At 34.0% G+C, this 20,518-nt stretch overlaps 4 protein-coding genes across 4 annotated transcripts in view; 2 read left to right on the top strand and 2 right to left on the bottom strand.

The window, feature by feature from the left end:
* The window catches only part of LOC121121805 (cadherin-23), a 37,188-nt gene extending 24,603 nt beyond the window's left edge, over positions 1–12,585 (top strand). The window contains exons 5-8 of the mRNA XM_040716781.2: positions 5,903–6,263; positions 8,116–8,666; positions 8,721–10,343; positions 10,408–12,585. Of these exons, the coding sequence (XP_040572715.1) occupies positions 5,903–6,263; positions 8,116–8,666; positions 8,721–10,343; positions 10,408–12,432 (4,560 nt within the window). The 3' untranslated portion in view covers positions 12,433–12,585. The remainder of the gene's footprint in view (positions 1–5,902; positions 6,264–8,115; positions 8,667–8,720; positions 10,344–10,407) is intronic.
* On the bottom strand, positions 12,574–13,695 carry LOC121121807 (mitochondrial ribosomal protein L15). Its single transcript, XM_040716785.2, is given in 3 exon segments — positions 12,574–13,424; positions 13,427–13,448; positions 13,510–13,695. Coding segments are annotated over 3 exon segments (867 nt in total). The 5' UTR covers positions 13,612–13,695; the 3' UTR covers positions 12,574–12,681.
* Positions 13,696–14,394: 699 nt separating this feature from the next.
* On the top strand, positions 14,395–16,965 carry Lis-1 (LisH and WD40 domain-containing Lis-1). Its single transcript, XM_040716782.2, has 2 exons — positions 14,395–15,189; positions 15,258–16,965. Exons 1-2 carry the CDS (start codon positions 15,004–15,006, stop codon positions 16,302–16,304), a joined length of 1,233 nt encoding a protein of 410 aa, XP_040572716.1. The 5' UTR covers positions 14,395–15,003; the 3' UTR covers positions 16,305–16,965.
* An 802-nt stretch (positions 16,966–17,767) lies between these two features.
* LOC121121808 (uncharacterized) lies at positions 17,768–18,557 on the bottom strand. The gene is made up of 4 exons (XM_040716786.2): positions 18,371–18,557; positions 18,229–18,298; positions 18,070–18,178; positions 17,768–18,017 (listed from the first exon to the last, which is right to left on the bottom strand). Exons 1-4 carry the CDS (start codon positions 18,414–18,416, stop codon positions 17,877–17,879), a joined length of 366 nt encoding a protein of 121 aa, XP_040572720.1. The 5' UTR covers positions 18,417–18,557; the 3' UTR covers positions 17,768–17,876.
* Between the last annotated feature and the right edge of the window lie 1,961 nt (positions 18,558–20,518).

Here is a 20,518-nt window from a genome sequence, read left to right as displayed (position 1 = left end):
TAGCTGTTAGACCACGTTTGACTCTAGTTACATAGAACATTATTATAGATCTAACTAGTTTTATAAAAATGTAGAATGAAGCAATTTGATATCTAAAGCTCAATCCTTCATCCATTACTTACAAATATTTTCGACTCTTTTTTCTACCAATTGTGGTCGTAATCACGGGGCATCGAAGCACTAAATGAATTATGAACTCCTTGAACTTATAATAACATGATCATGGAAATTCATTAGAAGATTATTCTATTTATTTTACCCACCGTGATGACGTCGTTACCATTATTGTATTAGGCAACCTTTCATAAGAAAATAAATACGAGGAAAAAGGGTCAAACTCAATTGCTAGTTAGCCAATTCTTCTCAAGTATGGAACTATGATATAGTAATTGTTGACAAGTGTTCACAGCTGAGCCAATCGTCCTCTTTGCGACGGTAAATTTCCTTTTTTTGGCACCATGATGAAGAAGTGAATCTTTCGGGTCAGGTCGTGGGCCAAAATATGAGAATCTATACAATAAAGGTAATTAAGAAACCTAAATATATTTAAAACATCAGCATGAAATAACTAATTCATGAAGTTAAATATCACATAATAATTAAATACAAAGAAGATTTGAAGATTTACATATTGATAAACTTATTTCAATGTGCTTATGACCTTTCACGCTCATTTTTTCAATTTCTATAATTGGAAGTTGGTCATTCAGGAATTTTAAAATTCAAATGTTAAATTATCCTTTGAAAAAAAGCAAATTCAAAATATCTTTTATACATACTTTTTTAACATAAAAAAAAATCCTTTATCTCTGAATGTATTAATTTCAAATATTAACTTTCTCCCCTAAGCCAAGTCTCCTCTTTTTTGAAAATAAAAACATGGTCACCCTAACATGGATATTATGAAGTTTCTTCAAGCGGATCATATATTGTTTCATAGTTACAATGATTGTTATTAAAACAACCAACCAAAAAGAGGCTTCTCCGAAAATTAAATGAAGGTCAAATCACTAGGCATACATATACATATTAATGTAGATCTATATATAATATGTAACTCTAAAAAGGGTAATTGACAAAGGAACAATCAGAAAATAAAATAATGTATAGATGTTCCAAATATGGATATTAAGATTCCTCAACGGAATTACAGCATTATTTTTTTTTGTATAATACAAGGATATGAATCCTCTCTTCACTTTAACTTTGGACATCACCCACAAATAACCACCAAGTAATTTTTTTTTTCACAAAGAAAAATATAATTCATAATTGGCAAGCTTTGGTTGATTATTCTGAAAGATGCCAAAAAGTGAATCCTAGTAACGTACATGAATACGGTATATTCCTATTCACTTGGATGGTTTTAGGACAAGATAAGGAATTCAGGGGCGTCCGCAGGTGGTGGACTGGAGGGGATGTAGACCCCCCCCCCCAATTTAGGAATTTTCATGTAGATATTTTTTTGGCAAAAAATTTAATTTTTGGTGAATTTTTTTTTTGGAAAAAATCTATTATTTGAATTTCTTGGATTTTTGAATTTTTTCCAAAAAAAAAAGAAAATTCAAATTATTGTTCCTACAAATTTTATTTTTTGTAAATCGCTATGGATATTTGAATTTTCTTTAACAAAATAATTTTTCAATTTTTTTCAAAAAAAAAACCAAGCCCCCCGCTCCAAATAACCTTGTAGACGCCCCCGAAATTGGGGATATTGGCCTCAGCCCCACACTTGATTATAAAATACTTTACCTAGGGTAGATTTTTGTACAAATCAAAAATCAATTTTAATATCTTTATAACTTTTTGTTAGCAGAAAAAAATGTTACTCAAATTAAAACAACCCACCAAAAAAGACCCCACTTTTTTTCTTTTTTTACGTCAGTACAAGCACAATATATTCATGATTCAACAATACATACATATATCAATGTTAAGGGTTTAAAATAAACTATCTGTCAACAGTGTTTATGGACATCTAAATACACTTGAATATATTTAAAAATGATACAATTAATTAATTCCTTTTCTGGGTTGGTATAGAATAAAGAGAAACTCTTCAGTCTAAAAAACACAGATATTACTTGGGTCAAAGGATCCCCTATATTTGGTCCATCTCTTTGAACGCAAATAAAAAATATTCTGCTTTCAGCAATTTTTCTTTTCTACAAAAAAAAAGATCCACTCTGCATATATTTTGCCGATTATACTTCCAAGAGAAAGAGTTCTGCTAATTATTTTTGTGTTGATCCTCATTTATTCAGTCCAGTCATAGGACCGGTCCTTAGGACTGGTAGTCCTAAAGACCGGTTTTTAAGGACTGTTAGTCCTTGAGATCATTCCTTGATTATTATTTTTTTAAATTTAGAAATGTCGATGTTTATTAAATTAATTCAGATATATGAGATATGTATTAAGAGCATTGCACATATCTTGCAAAAAGTTTCTTTCATTATAATTATATTATTTTACTTAGTAATATCATTTGTTATATTATACGAGGGATCGATTTTAGCTTTTTAAAGTCCAACAAGTGGGACCGGTCTGGAATGGTCCGGGCTCCTGAATAAGCGGCGACACAACACTACTCGTAATGAACCTGTACTTGAACCTCACACTTTATTAATTCAAAATGATTTTCTTTAAAAAGTATATTCGAATTTTCTATTCTGAAAAAAAACAACCATAAACTTCGAAATTAAATTCAAATTAAAGAAAAGGGGAATAATAAGCCCTCACATTGATCTTTGCCCTAAGCCCTGCTCACGGTAAAAAGTACCCTACTTATACAACATTTCATAGATATAAATGAATAATTTGGACTTAATGTAAGTATTTACCGTTGATTAAGTACTCAACGTTGAAACCTGCAACTATCATTGTCTCTACTAACACAAAATACGTAGATGAAGCCTTTAATCCACAATTTTTACGTCCTACTGGAAGATAATCAGATTAAGCTCTCATTGTAATGAAAAAAAACATATATACATCTTTAATAATCAACACAAAAAGCTTTTTTGCTTATAATAATACAAAAAGAACTTTGATTACATAACTTTATCAGATGACTTTACATCAAAAAATCATACTTTAACCCATAGCATAAATTCAAAGGGATCTTTGATAGTATATAAATTATAGCTAGACTTAGGATTTTGGCGATTTTTTGCCCAAAGTGAGCAAAAAAAGAATGCTAAAATTTAAATAAATAAGCAACAAAATATCAAAATTGAGCAATATATATGTATTTTTAGAAAATGACGGATTTATTACAGCATAATTTAAAGGAATTAGTGTTTTGTATGTAATTTTATCATAATTTATACATAAATTCAGTCAGTTTTAAACATACTAAAAGACCTCCACATTGGTAGTTGAAGTAAGGGAAATCTTCAAGAGTATATCATCATTATCCCCACTGCCTCACCTTTTGCATAAATGGAAGATCAGAATTTCGCAATTTGGCGCAAAAGTACTTCTCCTTCATTGTAGGATCCAAAGAGAATGATTCAACAGTCAATTTTGTACCAAATTTCCCCTTTCTTTAATTGAATGTTGTCGGAATCTGGCTCCCTCGCATATCTGATGATGCAATCATAACTCTGATTGCATCATCATATGTATACCTTCAAAAAGAGATCCTAATGAAGGAGGGTTTTAGGAGGTGAATTTTTCCTCGAAAAATATCATGGAATAATCATCAAAAGCTGTTGTGTAATCTAACTATAATCAAAATTTTCTTTAATTTTTTAATACAAGTTTAAAAAATGAGCTATTTCCGCACAAAAAAAGGCAAAATAAACAATTTTTCAAAAAATAAGTCCAAGTGAGTAATAATTTGAGCGATTGCCCGCAAATCCTAAGCCTATTTATAACTATTATAAATAAGGCTCGACGTTTGTTAAAATCAGCCAATAGCCAACGGGCTATTTTTTTTTTTTTTTTACTAACCGGTTGGTTCTTGAATTGAAATTTACAAAGTATTTTGTGCTCAAAAATGTCTATTTTGTTTTAAAAAAACACTTCCAAACTACACAAGAAATGAAATATTGTGAAATTTGTCTTTAAAAAATATTTATTATACAAAGGAACACCTGTAATATTTGTTTTCAATATTAATTCGACGTATGAGATGTTGACACAATGTAATACCTTTGATTTGAACCCAAAAAATCTTGTGTAAATGCGGTATTTAAGGTACGGCTTTACATACCCATACAGGCTAGATACAGGCCACCCTGAACTAGCCACGGGCTAGTGGACTAGCATGTCTGTCGAGCACCGATTATAAGTAATATATAATCATCAAGTATGATGCTGAATAGGTAGGGCGTTCAAACATTTCTGTAAGGAAAAAACTAAGTATAGCGATTAGAAAAGAAAAAACGGTTGATGTGTGTGTTCTTTCTTCTTTTTTGTTCATTATTTGATAAGTCGTGGAGGTGTTAACATCTCCCTCAAAAAGAAGTATTCACGCCTATTTTTGGTGTAAAACAAATGCATAATCAAATAAATATATATGGATTTAAATATTTTCCCTGCACTAATGCTATTTAAAATGTAGAAGATTTTCCTTTGTATTGTATTAATTCCTTTTCTTCTGCCCAAAATCATATAACATGTAGTTAATATTGATAAGGCTCTAAATTCAGTAATACCATATGTCTTGCCCCTGCCTTCTCCTCACGTTCTTACACAAATCTTATCACTAAATTGAGATTGTGTGCGGAATCAATCCTTAGAGTTTCCAAGTCCATTCTACATACCGAGTGGTCCATTAAAATCTGAACACTTTGAATTTCAAACTTCAACAAGATACCATTTATTAAGTAACAATATAATTTCAACAAAGTTAATAAAATATATAGATGTGTATCTGAGCTCTCTTAATCATTAATTTAGCCACTCTTAGTGGCAATGATGGCTTCCAGGCGGCGGCTGAAGGCCTGATACCCACTGTGGAACCTCTGTCATGGCGTCCCAGGGATGGCATTGAGAGCCTCGTTATTTGAAGGACGGACACTGTAGGTATTTCCTTCGATATGCACTCTTTAGGTGTAGTCGCGGGGATTGGTATCAGGGCTGTAGGGGGCCAAAAGTGTCAAAAAAGAACTCAAAAGATTAATTCAAAAAAGTTTTACAACAGAGGAGATGAGTTTCTTTCATTGCTGGTATCATAAGGCTCTTTCCGTCTACTTTTTTATAGCTTTCTTGATAGTCTGGTGTAAACCCCCGAGATCTCTTGTATGGGCCCTCGTGGACTTGAGAGGATTGGTGTGGCTGTTTTCTTTAACTCCTCTGGGTTCTGTTTGGACTTTTTGACAGAACCCTTCTTCCTCTCCAAAGTTTCAGACTTGCTAAACGGGAAAACAGTGGTCCTGGAGACTCCCAACTGATTGGAGTACTCGAATGAAAATTCGTCGATCATGTTCAAGTGCCATTTTCTGGACTTGTACGTAAGCTAGAGAGCTCAGATTTGTGTCGTTTTGTAACTAGTTGTTTGTGCTTTAATATATTGAAGCATGAATTATTTCAATCTCTCAACTTTCATTCATTATTGAATTAGTAAGTGTTCAGATTTCAAGTAATATATTTATTGATTTTTAAAATAAATAACGTAGTCAATTCCATATTTAACAAAATATAAAAATAATAAATCCTAAAAAAAAAGTGAAACTTTATTTTTCAAATTTTTACCCTTCCATTATATGTACAACTAATATGTTTTTCTTAACACCCTTTTCTTAAAAAGACACTACCTAGATGGGATCCTTATTAATATGTGAGTACAACTTCCTGGATTAAATTGAATGATTCGCAAAAATAAAGCTATTTGTCTAACAAAATGGACTCTACTCATAAACAAACGAAATTTTTTAATTTTTAATTATCCTTGAAGGTAACACCAGAGACTGGAGTTAATGAGGCAACATTTGTGATCAAAGTAAAAGACTCGCGCCTGTTAGACTATGAAAAGTTACAAATCATGAATTTTAGAGTCATAGCAAGGGAGAAGGGCTACAAATCACGGCAAAGCTCATCTGACATCATACTCCACATACGGGACCAAAATGACAACTCCCCCGAGTTCAGTCAGGACCCCTACTCTGTCAACCTCTTGGAAAACATTGGTCCTGGGGAAATTGTGGCAACAGTGAGTGCAAGAGACAATGATTCTAATTCCTTTGGAACACAAGGAATACGATATACAGGGATTTCGGGTCCTTTGGCGGATAAACTGTACTTGAATCCATTGAGTGGTGAGTAATTGGCTTCATTGATGGTTGAATATTTTCATGGTCACAGGGTTTTATTTATTTTATTTCCATGAGAATAAATTGCAGAGATGATTTCCACTAATCATTCTCAACCCTCAAATAAAGAACTGTGAAGGAAAGATTTTTCATGTTAAGTCATTTTCTTATACTTTGAATAACCTTAGAAGAATCTATTCAGGTCATTATTATATGTACATAATTAAAGCAAGTAAAATATAGTTCCTTCAATAATTAAATTTACGTATTCTGAATTGTATTGGTGGAGTTTAAACGAGGATTTCCATGACAATCTAAAAAAGTATAATACAAAGGTATTTACATGGATTCATCATAATTGAAAATAATATTTTTAACGCTGACTAAGGTCAAAACTAAATCCAATTTCAGTCAAAAATTATCCTTAATTGCGAAATTATTATGAGCCAAATATTGAAAGTGATTTCACAATCCCTTTATGCATGTATATATTTATTATTACGTAGTTCTTATAGCATATATGCTTTCAAGTAATAATAATAAAAAAACTGTTTGCACCTAGAGCAAATATCTCATATATAACAGATCAAGGTCTTCAAGTAAGAATAAGAGAACAACAAGGACGTTATTTTGGAGCAAACATTGTTTCCTTTGACAAACAGCTCTTTTAGGGAATTTCTCTTATTCAAATGGTTTTTTTAATATTCAAATGAATCTTGATCGCAAAGTATTAGAGCAGTAATTCCCAACCATTTCAACACTGCAGATGTATGTTTTTTTTTTGAGGGAGCATCTAATAGCCAAATTAAATTAATATATATTATCCGTAAGATGGTGTGACAGTCTGTAGCTTCTTATCAAAATAATTTTGACAACGCCTTCTTCGTGAGAAACATACGTGAATGCTATTTTTTATAAAATAATATTATCATTTAGGGAGTTGTATTATTTTGCCACAAGACAGCACCACTCTCTACCGCTTTGTTTACAAACGAATATAAGTAAAAAACGCTCAGTCATGCTTCATTGTCTTTTTTTATATAGAAACGACGAGTTTTCGATGACTTTTTTTGGGTGAAAATAACTGTATTAGAGTCCTTCTGTAGGATACATTGATCCATTTTTAGGGATATTCCCTTTATATTATGCATGTCTCCATGCCAATGACACTCAAACATCTGTTCCATTATTATAAAACATTTACTTCGGCAAATTGAAGACTCGACTAATGAAGTATGTAGTGACATTAAGGTCATTTTGTTTTTTAATTTTTTTTTGCCACATTTCGTCCATGGTCAAATATTTTGTCTAACAAAAAACTATTACGAAAGTGATGAAGTTTTGCAGTAAGCACTTGAAAAATTTAAAAAGGATTCAAAGTCAACTTAAAAAAACAACACTTAATTATGTTATAACTAAATTAGTTCGTCTTAGTTTGGTGGAATTAACTTCCATGTCGAGAAAGATTTTATCTCATTAAACAATTAACTTATTAAATGATAATCTGGAAAAAAAAAAAAGTAAATGATATGTACAAATTCATTTTTATGCGGGTTTGCATCATAAAATGAAGTATTTTTGAATGGTTCAGAAATATATATTTATTCAAGTATTTTAATTACATATGGAGGTGAAAGTTCAACTTATCTTTATACCCTGCGTGTTAATTATCTATTTACCTATGTAATTATCCTTGCGGTTGTTTTTTTCTCGCTTATTATATCAAACATTTTTGTATGCAGTCATATAAATATAACCTGAATCCCCTCCAATTAGAGATGAAAAGATGATTATTATTATTTTATTCATCCATTTTCCCACAATGTGTACCTGAACAAAATACATGTTTTGATTCTAGGTGATATAACACTCCTTGAGTTTCCAAGTCCTTTTGATCGAGAAAAATCGGAGTTTCATTACTTTTCCGTCGAAGCACGAGATTTGGGAGGAAATGGAAACCGAAATACAGCAGAACTCATTATTCAAGTCAAAGATGTAAATGACAACGCACCTGTATTTGATCAAAGTTCTTATGAGGCTTACATTATGGAAAATTCTCCAAGATTTATTTCACCTCTTATTGTCAAAGCAAAAGATATAGATACAAACAAGAATGGCCTAGTTCGATATCGAATTATACGTGGTGAGAACTTTACAATTGATCCAGAGGATGGTAGAATTAATCCTAGCGGAAGACTGGATTTTGAGAGCCTCCATTCAAGGTTTGGATCAAGTAGGCCCATAAATCTAACTGTTCGTGCTTACGATAAGGGCATTGATGCTAAGCATAGTGATGTAAATGTAACGATTTTTGTGATGGATGAAAACGACCATCGGCCTATTTTTAAGAGATCACTCTATCAAGTGACGGTACCAGAGGACATCAAAGGAGGAACAAATATTATTCAGGTAAGTCAAAGAATATGTTTTTACTTTGATTACTTAGTTTTCAACAATCTAAAGGTAAAAGCTACGGATGGAGACGGAACAGCACCAAACAATAAATTAGCCTATCGAATTTCTTCTGGTGCAAAAGACAAATTTGTTATTGATGCTGACTCTGGAGTTATATCAATAAGTCAGGGGGCTAATTTGGATCCTGACCTGACATATCCATACAAAACTATCAACTATCACTTGGAGGTGAAAGCTATTGACGGTGGTCTTGGAAGAGATAAACTAACAGGTTCCACCAATGTGAACATTACAGTAAAAGACATTAATAATAAGGCACCAAGATTTGTCTATGAATCACCTTCTAACTCAATATCCGTTCTAGAAAATGTAAATATTGGACATTTTTTGACACAAATTAAGGCTTCTGATCTTGATCAAAATGCTGAAATCATATTTTCTATAGATGCAAGTAAATGTTCAGCTCATGATGAATTCGGGAATTATGTTGATTATGATGAGAATGTATTTGAAATAGACTCCAAAAGTGGAGACTTGAGAGTTAAAGGGAAATTGGATAGGGAAATGGTGTCTATTTTCAAAATTTGTATAGTGGTTAAGGATATTTTTGCAATAAAAGAAGATGATGGCTCGAATGGTCAAAAAGACATAATGTATTTAAACATTCAAATTGAGGATGTTAATGACAATAGTCCAATTTTCGATAAATCCCACTTTTCAACCACAATTACTGAAAATTTACCCAAATTATCGCAAGTTATCGAAGTACATGCTAAAGACTTAGATGCCAATAGATCAATTACTTATTCCTTCAACTCTCTACAGAGCAAAAGAGGAGCTAGGGAACTTCTAAAATATTTGCATATAGACCAAAAGACTGGATTAATCATTGTAAAAGAACTCATCGATGCCGAAAAAATTCAATGGTTTAATTTTTCTATTCTTGCCACAGATAACGGGTATCCTTCCAAATCAAGTATTGCCCTAGTATCTGTCAATATTTTAGATGTAAATGATAACTCCCCATATTTTGAGAAACCCACTCTTCAAAACCTAACAGTGCGTGAAGATGCTCCAATTGGAACAGTTATAGCAAAGATTCTCGCAAAAGATGATGATGTTTCAACGGAATTTGGAAAAATTACTTACTTTCTTGACAGTAACTCTGCTATCGGAAAATTTAGGATTGATCCAGAGACAGGAGAACTTTCAATATCCGAAGAATTGAACAGAGAAGAGAATGACAATTTTAATTTGATAATTCAGGCATATGACAATTATCAGTTTGGGTTTACAACGGGTGACTCTCGTCATGCTTTTATTCAAATATATATCCGCATCTCAGATGTTAATGATGAGATCCCAATGTTTCAAGAAGTTCCAGAGCAATGTACATTAATTACAGAGTTTCACGAGCTCTCAGAAGATATTCTTACAGTACGAGCCTATGACATGGATGATCATAACACACTTAATGGGAAATTAAATTTTGATATAAAAAGTGGGAATGACTTGGATCTCTTTAGATTGGAAAGTTTTCAAAATTTTGCAAAAATCTATCCCAATAAACCTTTGAAGGGGCATTATGGAAATTATTCTCTTATCGTTAAGGTATCTGATAGAGGACAACCACCAAATACTAATGAGGCTAGTTACAATATTTGTGTACAGGTAATGCCTTTGTATAATAAATTATTTATCAAAAGTTGATTAAATATTTTATTTCTATTTTAAGGATTTCAACGATAATGCCCCAGTTTTTCTTCATCCTCCAAGAAATTTTACAATTCGTATTCCAGAAAATTTAACAATTGGAAGTGAGGTGATTCATGTGGAAGCATCCGATACTGATATAGGATCGAATGGAGCAGTAAGATACAGACTACGGAATGACCCATTGGGAAATTATGAAAGCTTTTCAATTAATTCTACTTCAGGAGTTATTAAACTCCGTCGATCTCTAGATAGGGAAAGACAAAAAATATATGAAATTCGTGTTGAGGCATTCGACTTGGGAGTTCCAACTTCCTTACAGTCAGATTTAGACCTCAAAATATTCGTACGTAATATAAATGATCACGAACCACAATTTTTGGTCAATGAATTCCATGCTAATTTTACTGAAGGGAAGCCTCCAGGAAAGGAAAGGGTGCTACTAATAGACACTGTTGATCGAGATGATGACGACGACTATGGTTCCTCATCCTCCTCAAAAGGAGTGTGTTATTTCATAGTAGGTGGTGAAAATAAAACCCTATTTGATCTTCACCCCACCCAACATGAACTAATTATAAACAAAGTACTTGATAGAGAGGAATCACAAGAGCATGAAATAATTATCAAAGCAACAGAAGAATGTTTTAATATCCCCGAAGAAGTTGATTTCTTCGACTCGGATGACGATACTTTGTTGTTAGTGAAAATACGTGTAACAGATATCAATGATAATCCACCAAAATTTGATAAAAAGGTCTTCACCGGTGGAATTGCCTCAGATCGAGATTTTGGAACCACATTTATGTCCATTTCTGCCCATGATATGGACATAAATTCTAAACTCACATACTCCATATCGGGAGAAATAGTCCATTCCAAGGGATCTGAAGGAATGAAAAATATTCAAAAGCCTGAATTTACAATAAATCCAAAAAGTGGGGAGATAATGGTGAATTTTGACGTTCAAAAAGGAATGAAAGGCTATTTCAAATTTAATGTTGAGGTCAGAGATGAGAAAAATAATGAAGCAGGACACATAGATGTTGCAAAAGTTCTTGTTTATCTTTTAAGACCTGATCAGAGGGTAAGATTCGTTATACGATCTCGACCAGCAGAAATTCGTCAACGAATCAGAGAATTTAGAGATATGTTGCATAAAGTATCTGGAGCAGTTGTAAATATCGATGCACTTTTAGTTCATAAAGATCCAGACGGAATTCTAGATCAAACAAAGACTGATGTATTCCTACACTTGGTGAATCCTCGTGATAATATTGTTCTCGATGTGGAAAAAGTTCTCAAGTTAATTGACTATAAGACCGAAGAACTAGATCCTGTATTTAAAGACTTTAACGTTCTCTATACAGACAGTGTAGAGCCCAAGTTTCTATATCGTAAGTCTTCATTTGCATCAGAACAAAATGTGATTTTCTGGCTTATTGGTCTACTGGGAATAGCATCTCTTCTCCTATTTTTAGTCATATGTCTATGCTTGAAACAAAGACAGAAATTCCGTAGAAGACTGAGGGCTGCAACAACTTCAGTAGGAGGAATTGCTTCATCAATACATACAGATTCTAGTCCTATTTCAACTAAAAACAAAGAAGCCGTCCCCAATACAAATCTCCATGCGTCTGAAGGCTCAAACCCTATATGGCTAGCCTCGATGGGGTACGATAATTACACTTATGAAGACGAAGAAGAGTGTAACAAACAGCAACGCCAAGAAAATTCTTTAGATGCCAATGTTCTAAACGAGGAGTTTGAGAGCAGTACGTTACGAATGGCTCAAAAAACAGTATCACCTCACTATTCCGAAACTTCTTCCGGCCTTGGATCAGGAAGTTCAGGAAGACTAAAAAACACTTTATTCGGTATTGCATCTTCGGGTTCAACGACGTCATCTACATTCAGAAATCGGAATTTAAGTATTGCTGCACTTTTTCCTTCACAAATGCCACCCGTTGAGAAACTCAACAATCCTCTTGTCAATTTCGGCGTCACAACGTATGATGATGATCACATTCCTAGAACAGAACTTTAAAAGGGAATTCCTCATATTTGATGATGAATTCGAAAATCAAAATATTATTATTTCTTTTAAGCCATATGTTTAACTTGCTCATTATTGTTTTTGTTTTTTGTTAGAAAAATAAATATATATCTATATATATAAATTAATTAATTAAGAAGTAAACTATTTATTAAATACTACAAGGAATAAATTTGTAGAAATTAAAAAATGAAGACTTCCATTGAGAAGTAATTCAAGTTTAACTTTTTAAACATAGCTCTAGGATTGATAGTAATCGAGCAAATCTTTATCAAGTGGTTTATAGATAACTTTGTCCTTAAGATTCACGACCCATCCGGGTTGGAGTCCATAGAACACTTGCCTCGTATCCTTATATTCTTTTAAGTAGTTCTCTGAAATATCTGGAAGAATATAACCATATTTTTGTGACAAAACAAGTCTTTCGTGAGCCACTTCCTTGGGATCCGCAAGATAACCTCTATTTTTAGGATCTTTGTAATATTGAATAGCATCTGCAGGTGGAAACATTCTTCTGGGAATGGGTTTTCCAGACTGAAAGAATTTGGTGGGATGAACGAGGGCTTTAACAGAGAAAATATCATAATAGGCTGTGGTGATGGTTCCCCCTAAGCGCTCCACAGCAGCAATGACTTCTTCAGAAGCATGCTGCACTTCGATATTCACTTTAGCGTCAAAGTTATCCACTCCTTCAGCAGTGAGATTTACTCCGAAATGGTGGTCCTCGGGTTGGATGGGAAAGACCTGTGATTGGCTAATAGCTGCAAGATCAATGGGTTGCTCTGGATTCAAACGCCCCGTGTCGATCATGAGCTGTAGCTTGTGGAGGGAGAGAGGAGGATATTGCCGCTTGGCGTGCCACCCGTAGTTGTAAGAACGCTCTCGCGAATAACGGATTTGAAAAGGGACACGACCCGCCTCAAAGCCCAAGGGTAACCATCTTTGACGTGCCTCATTCCCCTTGGACCCACACCCATGTGTCTTCCCCCATGTTGACCACGATCCATCTGAAAAATAACATTATCCGTCATTGCAATCCCTTCTTCAACTGGATTCATTCATTCTTACACGCTTTCTGGGTTTGGGAATGGACTCCACATTGCTAAGACTCACCCTGGGAAGTTGTCGCAGCAAGGCCAATGCTTTATCCACCCGACTTCCGACGCTCATGACTCACGGATTCTTAGGAAAATAAAATGGGAATAAAGTACGCTCATGTGCGCTGTGTACGCTTAACCGTCAGCTGCTCTCCTTCTTCCAGTTCACAGCTTCAAGCTCGCTTTAGTCGCTCAAGAGCTCTAGCAGTCATCCCCCCCATTCATCCCGGCCATCGCCTTTCTTTCCTTAGGATTTCAGCGCCGACAGCTACGCCTTAAACCAACAGAAGGTTCTCTTATTTACGAACACATCATGATCGTCTAACATAATTTGAAACATTTTACCAGATTGCATATGTCTGATATAAAAAAAAACACATCATGATTCTACCATTCTCTTCTCAATCTAAGATAAAAATCCCTTTATTACTTTTCAATCAAGCCCTTAGACATCTTTAACAACCGTCCAAGAGAAGTTCCCTGTCGCGATTGGAACTGACATATATTTAATAATCATTAATAAAAATGAAGAGAAAACAGCTGTTTTCCATTTTTTTTGAACATTTCCTTCTATTCAACAACAGCTAAGTTTTAAAACAAAGTAGCGGAACCGAGACCATCTGATCAATATTTGTACAAGATAATGGTCGTAGTGACTTTTTTTTCCTCCGCTAGAGGCGTCGAGTATACTTGAACATCGCTGTATAACTAAGTTACTATACGACCTCCATCAATGCACCCTTTTCACTGCATGAACAAGGTATGTACATTATGTGAAGAGAAGAAAAAAGTTAGATACGGCATAAGGGAAAATGACATCGCGACGTCATCTGTGTTAAGGTAAAAGCGACATCTTGTGTCGGACAAAAGAGTTGACAAGGACATGATGGATCTACTCAAGCTGACAGGCGCGTTTCCCTAGTTTGTTTTAAAGCTAGAAAAGGGAGGAGGTTACTTAGCAAGGAGGAACGGTGGTGGTAGTGGTGTTGATCTTGGAAAGGAGAGAGAGCTAGAGAAGGAGCAGCTAGGTAGACAGCATATTGTAGAAGCAGCGGGATGAGCAGTTAGAACGTGAGTTGAAGCAGCTGAAGGGTTGGAAGAGAGCGACTCTCTCTTTGTGTCTGTTTGTGCATGCCCTTGCCTGAGTTTGTGTTGAAATTCCTTTCTGTTTCTGATGGAGTGTTGAACGTAAGTAGTAGAAGAAGAAGAAGAAGAAGAATCTAGGAGGAGGAGGAGGAAGAAAAGAAGAAGAAGAAGAAGAAGAGGAGGACCAGGAGAGTTGTGAGGTGAAGAGTGTGAGAAGACTATTTTTGGAGGATCCCTGAAGTTGTTGCTTCCCCCGTCGTCGAGAGTAGTGGAAGGGGGAGAGGGATTTCCGATTCCCGCTTGGATTGGAGGAGGAGCGTCGTGATGCGAAGGTGTTGAGTGAGTGAGTGAGTGAGAGAGAGAGAGAGAGATTAGAGAAATGGTGTTGTCCCAAAGACAGCGTGAGGAGCTGAACAAGGCCATTGCGGACTACATGCTGAGCAACGGCTACAATGAAACACTGGAGTATTTCAAGAGAGAGACGGACTCTCCCGGGGAGATTGACAAGAAGTTCCACGGACTCTTGGAGAAGAAGTGGACCTCTGTGATTCGCCTTCAGAAGAAGGTGAGGGTGTGCTGGGGATTAATTGGGAGTGTGGCCCGGGGTTAATCCTTTTTCTGCTTGTTTTCTAGGTGAATGAATTGGAAGCCAAGTTGGCGGAGGCGGAGAAGGAGTATATAGCGGGTGCCCCAACGAGGGACAAGCGTAGTCCATCTGATTGGATCCCTCGTCCTCCGGAGCGCTTTAGTCTTTCCGGACATCGTGCTCCCGTGACGCGCGTGGCATATCATCCCATTTTCTCTCTCGTGATTTCATCATCGGAAGATGCAACGATTAAAGTTTGGGACTTTGAAACTGGGGATTATGAGAGAACGCTTAAAGGTCACACGGATTGTGTCCAGGATATTGGATTCGACTCACCTGGAAAGTTACTGGTCTCATGTTCTGCGGATATGAGCATAAAGATTTGGGATTTTCAAACCTACGAGTGTCTGAAAACGCTCCAGGGGCATGATCATAATGTGAGCTCTGTTTGTTTTACCCCCAATGGGGATTATATCCTCTCTGCTTCCCGGGATAAAACTATAAAAATGTGGGAAACCGCCACGGGATACTGCGTTCGTACTTATACGGGCCATAGAGAATGGGTGCGGAATGTACGGGTCCTGCACGATGGGTCCTTATTAGCAAGCTGCTCTAATGATCAGTCAGTACGTGTCTGGTCTACATCAACCAAAGATTGTAAAGATGAATTGAGAGACCACGATCATGTTGTGGAGTGTATTTCCTGGGCTCCAGAATCGGCCGTCGGTCCAATCAACGAAGCCTTGACATTGAGTGGAGAGGATGGCGTTAAAAAACGTACAGGTCCATTTTTAGCTTCAGGCTCTCGAGACAAGACCATAAAAGTGTGGGACGTTTCGACGGGTCAAGTGTTGTTTACCTATGTCGGACATGACAATTGGGTTAGAGGTCTCGTGTGGCATCCTGGAGGCAAATATCTTCTTTCAGCAAGTGACGACAAAACCATCCGTGTCTGGGACATCGCTCACAAACGGTGTCATAAACGTCTGGACTCCCATTCTCACTTTTGTACTTCAATCGATTTTCATAAAACCTATCCTTACATTGTTAGTGGAAGTGTTGATCAAACCATCAAAATATGGGAATGCCGATGAAATTAATTATTATCATCTTTATTATTACTACATATAATTATAATTATTATTATTATATTTTCTCGTTTCTATTTAGTTTTTTCCTACCTTTTTGTTTTCATTTTTATTCTAAAAATCAATGTCAAAAAGGGGTGAAAAAAGTTGATGACTATTACTTATATGATATCAAATAATATGTATGTATATGCTGCGTACCAGTAGAATAATATCAATGTATACACACAATTATATCAGTAAAAACAGCGACAAACTCAAACAACGTCGAGGAAGATGATGAGTAAATTTTCTTTAATTCACCGAAAGAAATTATTACCTATATTATTATTATTACCTACTATTCTCTTTGTTTTATTTTAGATTGCAGTCCTACTAAAAAAATTTAATTTTTATTTTTTTCGCTTATTTAATTATATGATAATTATTTTCACCTACATTCATTTTTTTATTACGTGCTCTCAGTTCATTGCCCATCCCTCATGGACAATCCTGGATTTATGCACATTAGCATCCTTAGGGCTTATTATTACTATTATTGTTATTTTTTTTTCGGTTAAGAGACTTCAAATATTGTAATTTCATATTTAGAATTGATGTCACGCCATGCTACCACCACTCGTTCGTTCACATTCTTTAAAAGAACAAAATATAAAAATTAACTTTATTATTATGAATAAATAAGAAAATTAATACCTAATACATTCCATATATGGTTCTTCAAAAAATAATTTTAAAAAAAACCAAAAAAATTGCAAGTAGCCATCTTTTTTTTTTTCTTTCGTCTAATGAACAGTCCGGCATTACTCGTTCCATTTCATTTTCCCTTTGCATTGACTATCTTACTATCATAAACAAGCATGATTCCCCCCCTGACCTTCAGGTTTGATGCTATGCTATATATTTCACTGGTCACACTAACAATGTATTACTACTAAGTATCGCTGGCACATTACACAAATCATGCTTTTTTTACTTAAATAAATAAAATAATACTTGAATGTGCATATAGATCGATCTAAGTGCTCCCTGCTTGCCTCTTTGATTAGCTAAGGATTGTACTTGTGTTTTAATACGGTCATAAGTTATTAATCATCTAACAAAGTAATTTAGCTGTACTACAAATCAATGCTCAATCCTTTCAATTTTACGCAAACCTCCGACTTTTCTTTACAAAAATGAATAATAATATAGGAACCGCATTCAATTCTTTACTTGTAACTAATATAAAAAGAGTCCCCCAATGCCAACTGCTATCAATCGCGAATGTTACATAAGGCTTTATTTTTGTTTGAACATCGCGGATGCTTTAATACAATAATATATATTTAATCATTATAGAACTTATTTTTTTCACTGTGGATAAAAAATGAGCTTTTTTCCGTTAAAAAAAAAAGAAGAAAATAATGAAAAACCAAATTTCTTCTCTTATAATTTATTCTTTTAGATTGCACTCTGATGATACTTCATTTTTTTTTTTTTTAAATTTAAATTTTATTGCGTGATTTATATGCATTAATATTATATAAATATATAACACAATCGAAATAAACAGAAAAAAAAATAAAATATATATCTCTACTTCATCGAGTCCAAATGGTCATTCATTGTCCATCTTTGTGAAGTTCGATCACTGGGAGCATCTGACATCCCACAGAGTTGTCCTTCCTTGAGTGCGCCCATATTCTCTTGTGCAATAAAAGGATTAGGAACGTAGGACTGTAATCATTTTGGGAAAAATCGCTTTATTTGTATGTAATTAATTAGTTACCTGCACAATACTTTCTAAATTGGCATTTCCATCCAAGTCATACTCTGAGGAATTATCTGCAGAAACATTATCTGTGAGATCCAGTCTTTGGTGAGAATGATCACGACTCCTGTCGAAAAGGAATTTAATCCAAATAAAAAAAAATAAAAAAATTGTTACCTATCAACGTTCTTTAATTTTTCAGACATTTGAATACCGTTCATGTTGAAAGGGATTTGATTAGAACATCCTAAAAGGGTTATCCAGATAGGAGATAATGTAAACACTCCAACACCTTTTTAATATGTAAAAGTATAGTTACTTCGAGTTCCTCGTATGGATATTTTTGGGAATATATTTCGGAGCATTATTTAAGTGATGTTCGTGAATAATAAATTATACACAAATTGTGATGATATGTTGAGTAACAGATGTTTAGTAAAGTATTATTATGACTAGCTATCTATTGAGAGATGTTGAGTGTGGATTAAAGAGTAAGTTAATTTGAGTTAGGCTTTATGTACTCAATTTGTCTCATCGTCTTGAAAATACAATTCCTCTTGTTTGCGGGAGTTGTATTATTATGTAAGTGAGTCATGTTAAAGTTGAGGCTGCCCTCACTTAAATGAAAACATAAAGATAATTCTGAAATTTTGTGACACACTCATAATTCCGCAATTTGTTATTACGATAAATAGATAAAACACATTGTGTTTTTAGCTAGTTTCCTCTTTTTTGAATAGTATATATATAATTATAAGCATGTTCTATGCCTTATAAATAGAATAAAAATAGCAATTGAAAGTATGAATAGACAACTAACTACATATTTTGAGACTATGATAATAGTAATATCCCGTATTACAAAACCTGTCTTCTACTACAGTCATTTTAAAAGTATTTATCTTTTATCTGCCCACACAAGTACGAAGGAAAACTTTTTCAAGTTTTTGCCACATTTTTGGTCACTTATTTTTTTATTGTTTATAGGCGGTCAAAAGAATTGATGCATTATTATTTAAAAATACAGTCAAACCTGCTCTAACGACTACTTTCCAAGCGTGTCACCAAACTAAGAAGTCAAATCCAGTTTTCTAATTTAGAATAGTTACAAAATAGTACACCAGCCGTAATGGTACATTTCCCACCTAAACCCACCTCTTAATACAGGTTTGACTGCAATGTGACCTAAATGATTTTTTTAACTAGCATCAATTTATTCTAGTATTCAAATAATAACAATATATCAACAGTAAAACTATCTAAAATATATAAAAAAGTTATTAATTAAATAAATTATTCACGAACAAGTAAATGATTGAAGACAAAAAAAAAAGGAAAACAAACCAAAATCCTTGTCCATTAAAATTTCTCAATAATTCCTGTTATTTTTAAAACCGATGTACTATTTTTCATTTTCTTTGCCTTGATTGAATACAAACAATACTGCAGTTTTACGACCACTGCATGCTGTTTTAGCTTACTTTTTGACTTGAAGACAAAAAAAAAAAAAAATTTCCATTCTAATAGGCATCCAAAAATGACTCCTATCGTTACATAGAAAAGCTAACACTTCCAGGGTACCAGTAATCATACGGTAAGATCTTTCAGGAGGCCGGGGAATAATGAATTCTGAAAACTATTAATAATTATTAAAGCGCTTAATTCATGTTTGACTGTATTGTTAAGTAAATTATTATATTTTTATCATTCTACATGATTGAGGAGACATTTATGACGTGTACGTTGTAATGTGAAATTTATGTTACATAATATTATATATATTAAGTTTAAATATATACATATGATTTGTATATTGACACAAGGAAACTGGTAAAATAAATGAGTTCTGAAAGTTTAGCTAATAATTATCTTTTATTTATATATTAATATTATACTCTCTATAATTGTGGAACAAGTCCATTTGTGGAAGTAATGAATATCCAGCTGTACATATATGGATTGAGTACATATTTTACACTATACATTTGTACATGCATATAAAATATATGAATTGAATCCATAAAATAAGTTAAAAATAGGATGATAAAGGAAGTCAAAGATCATCTGATTAATTTTACCCTAAATCCTGGAGAGCTTCATCAAAAGAGGAACTGAGTTTTATATAATATACATAAACAATCTATAAATACTTGCTTAAATTTGTAATATAATATTATGTACAGAGTGGTCCATTAAAATTTGAACGCTTGGAATTTTAAACAATAAGATATCATTTATTAATTAACAATATAATTTCATAAAAATTAATATTATAAATAGATATGTGTCTGAGCTCTCTAAATCATTAATATATCCATCCTTAGTAGCAATGATGGCTTTCAGGCGGCGACGGAAGGCCTGGCATCCGCTAGTGATGTAGTCCTCTGTTATAGCGTCCCAGTGCTGGCCGACATGAAGCTGCTTGGAGTGCGCGAATGGAAATTCGTCGATCATGTTCAAGTGTCAT

Source organism: Lepeophtheirus salmonis, chromosome 7 (assembly GCF_016086655.4).
Source record: "Lepeophtheirus salmonis chromosome 7, UVic_Lsal_1.4, whole genome shotgun sequence".
In the NCBI taxonomy this organism is placed as follows: Eukaryota; Metazoa; Arthropoda; class Copepoda; order Siphonostomatoida; family Caligidae; genus Lepeophtheirus; species Lepeophtheirus salmonis.
Note: the sequence above shows the minus strand (reverse complement) of the source record. Positions and strands in the feature narration are given on the sequence as shown.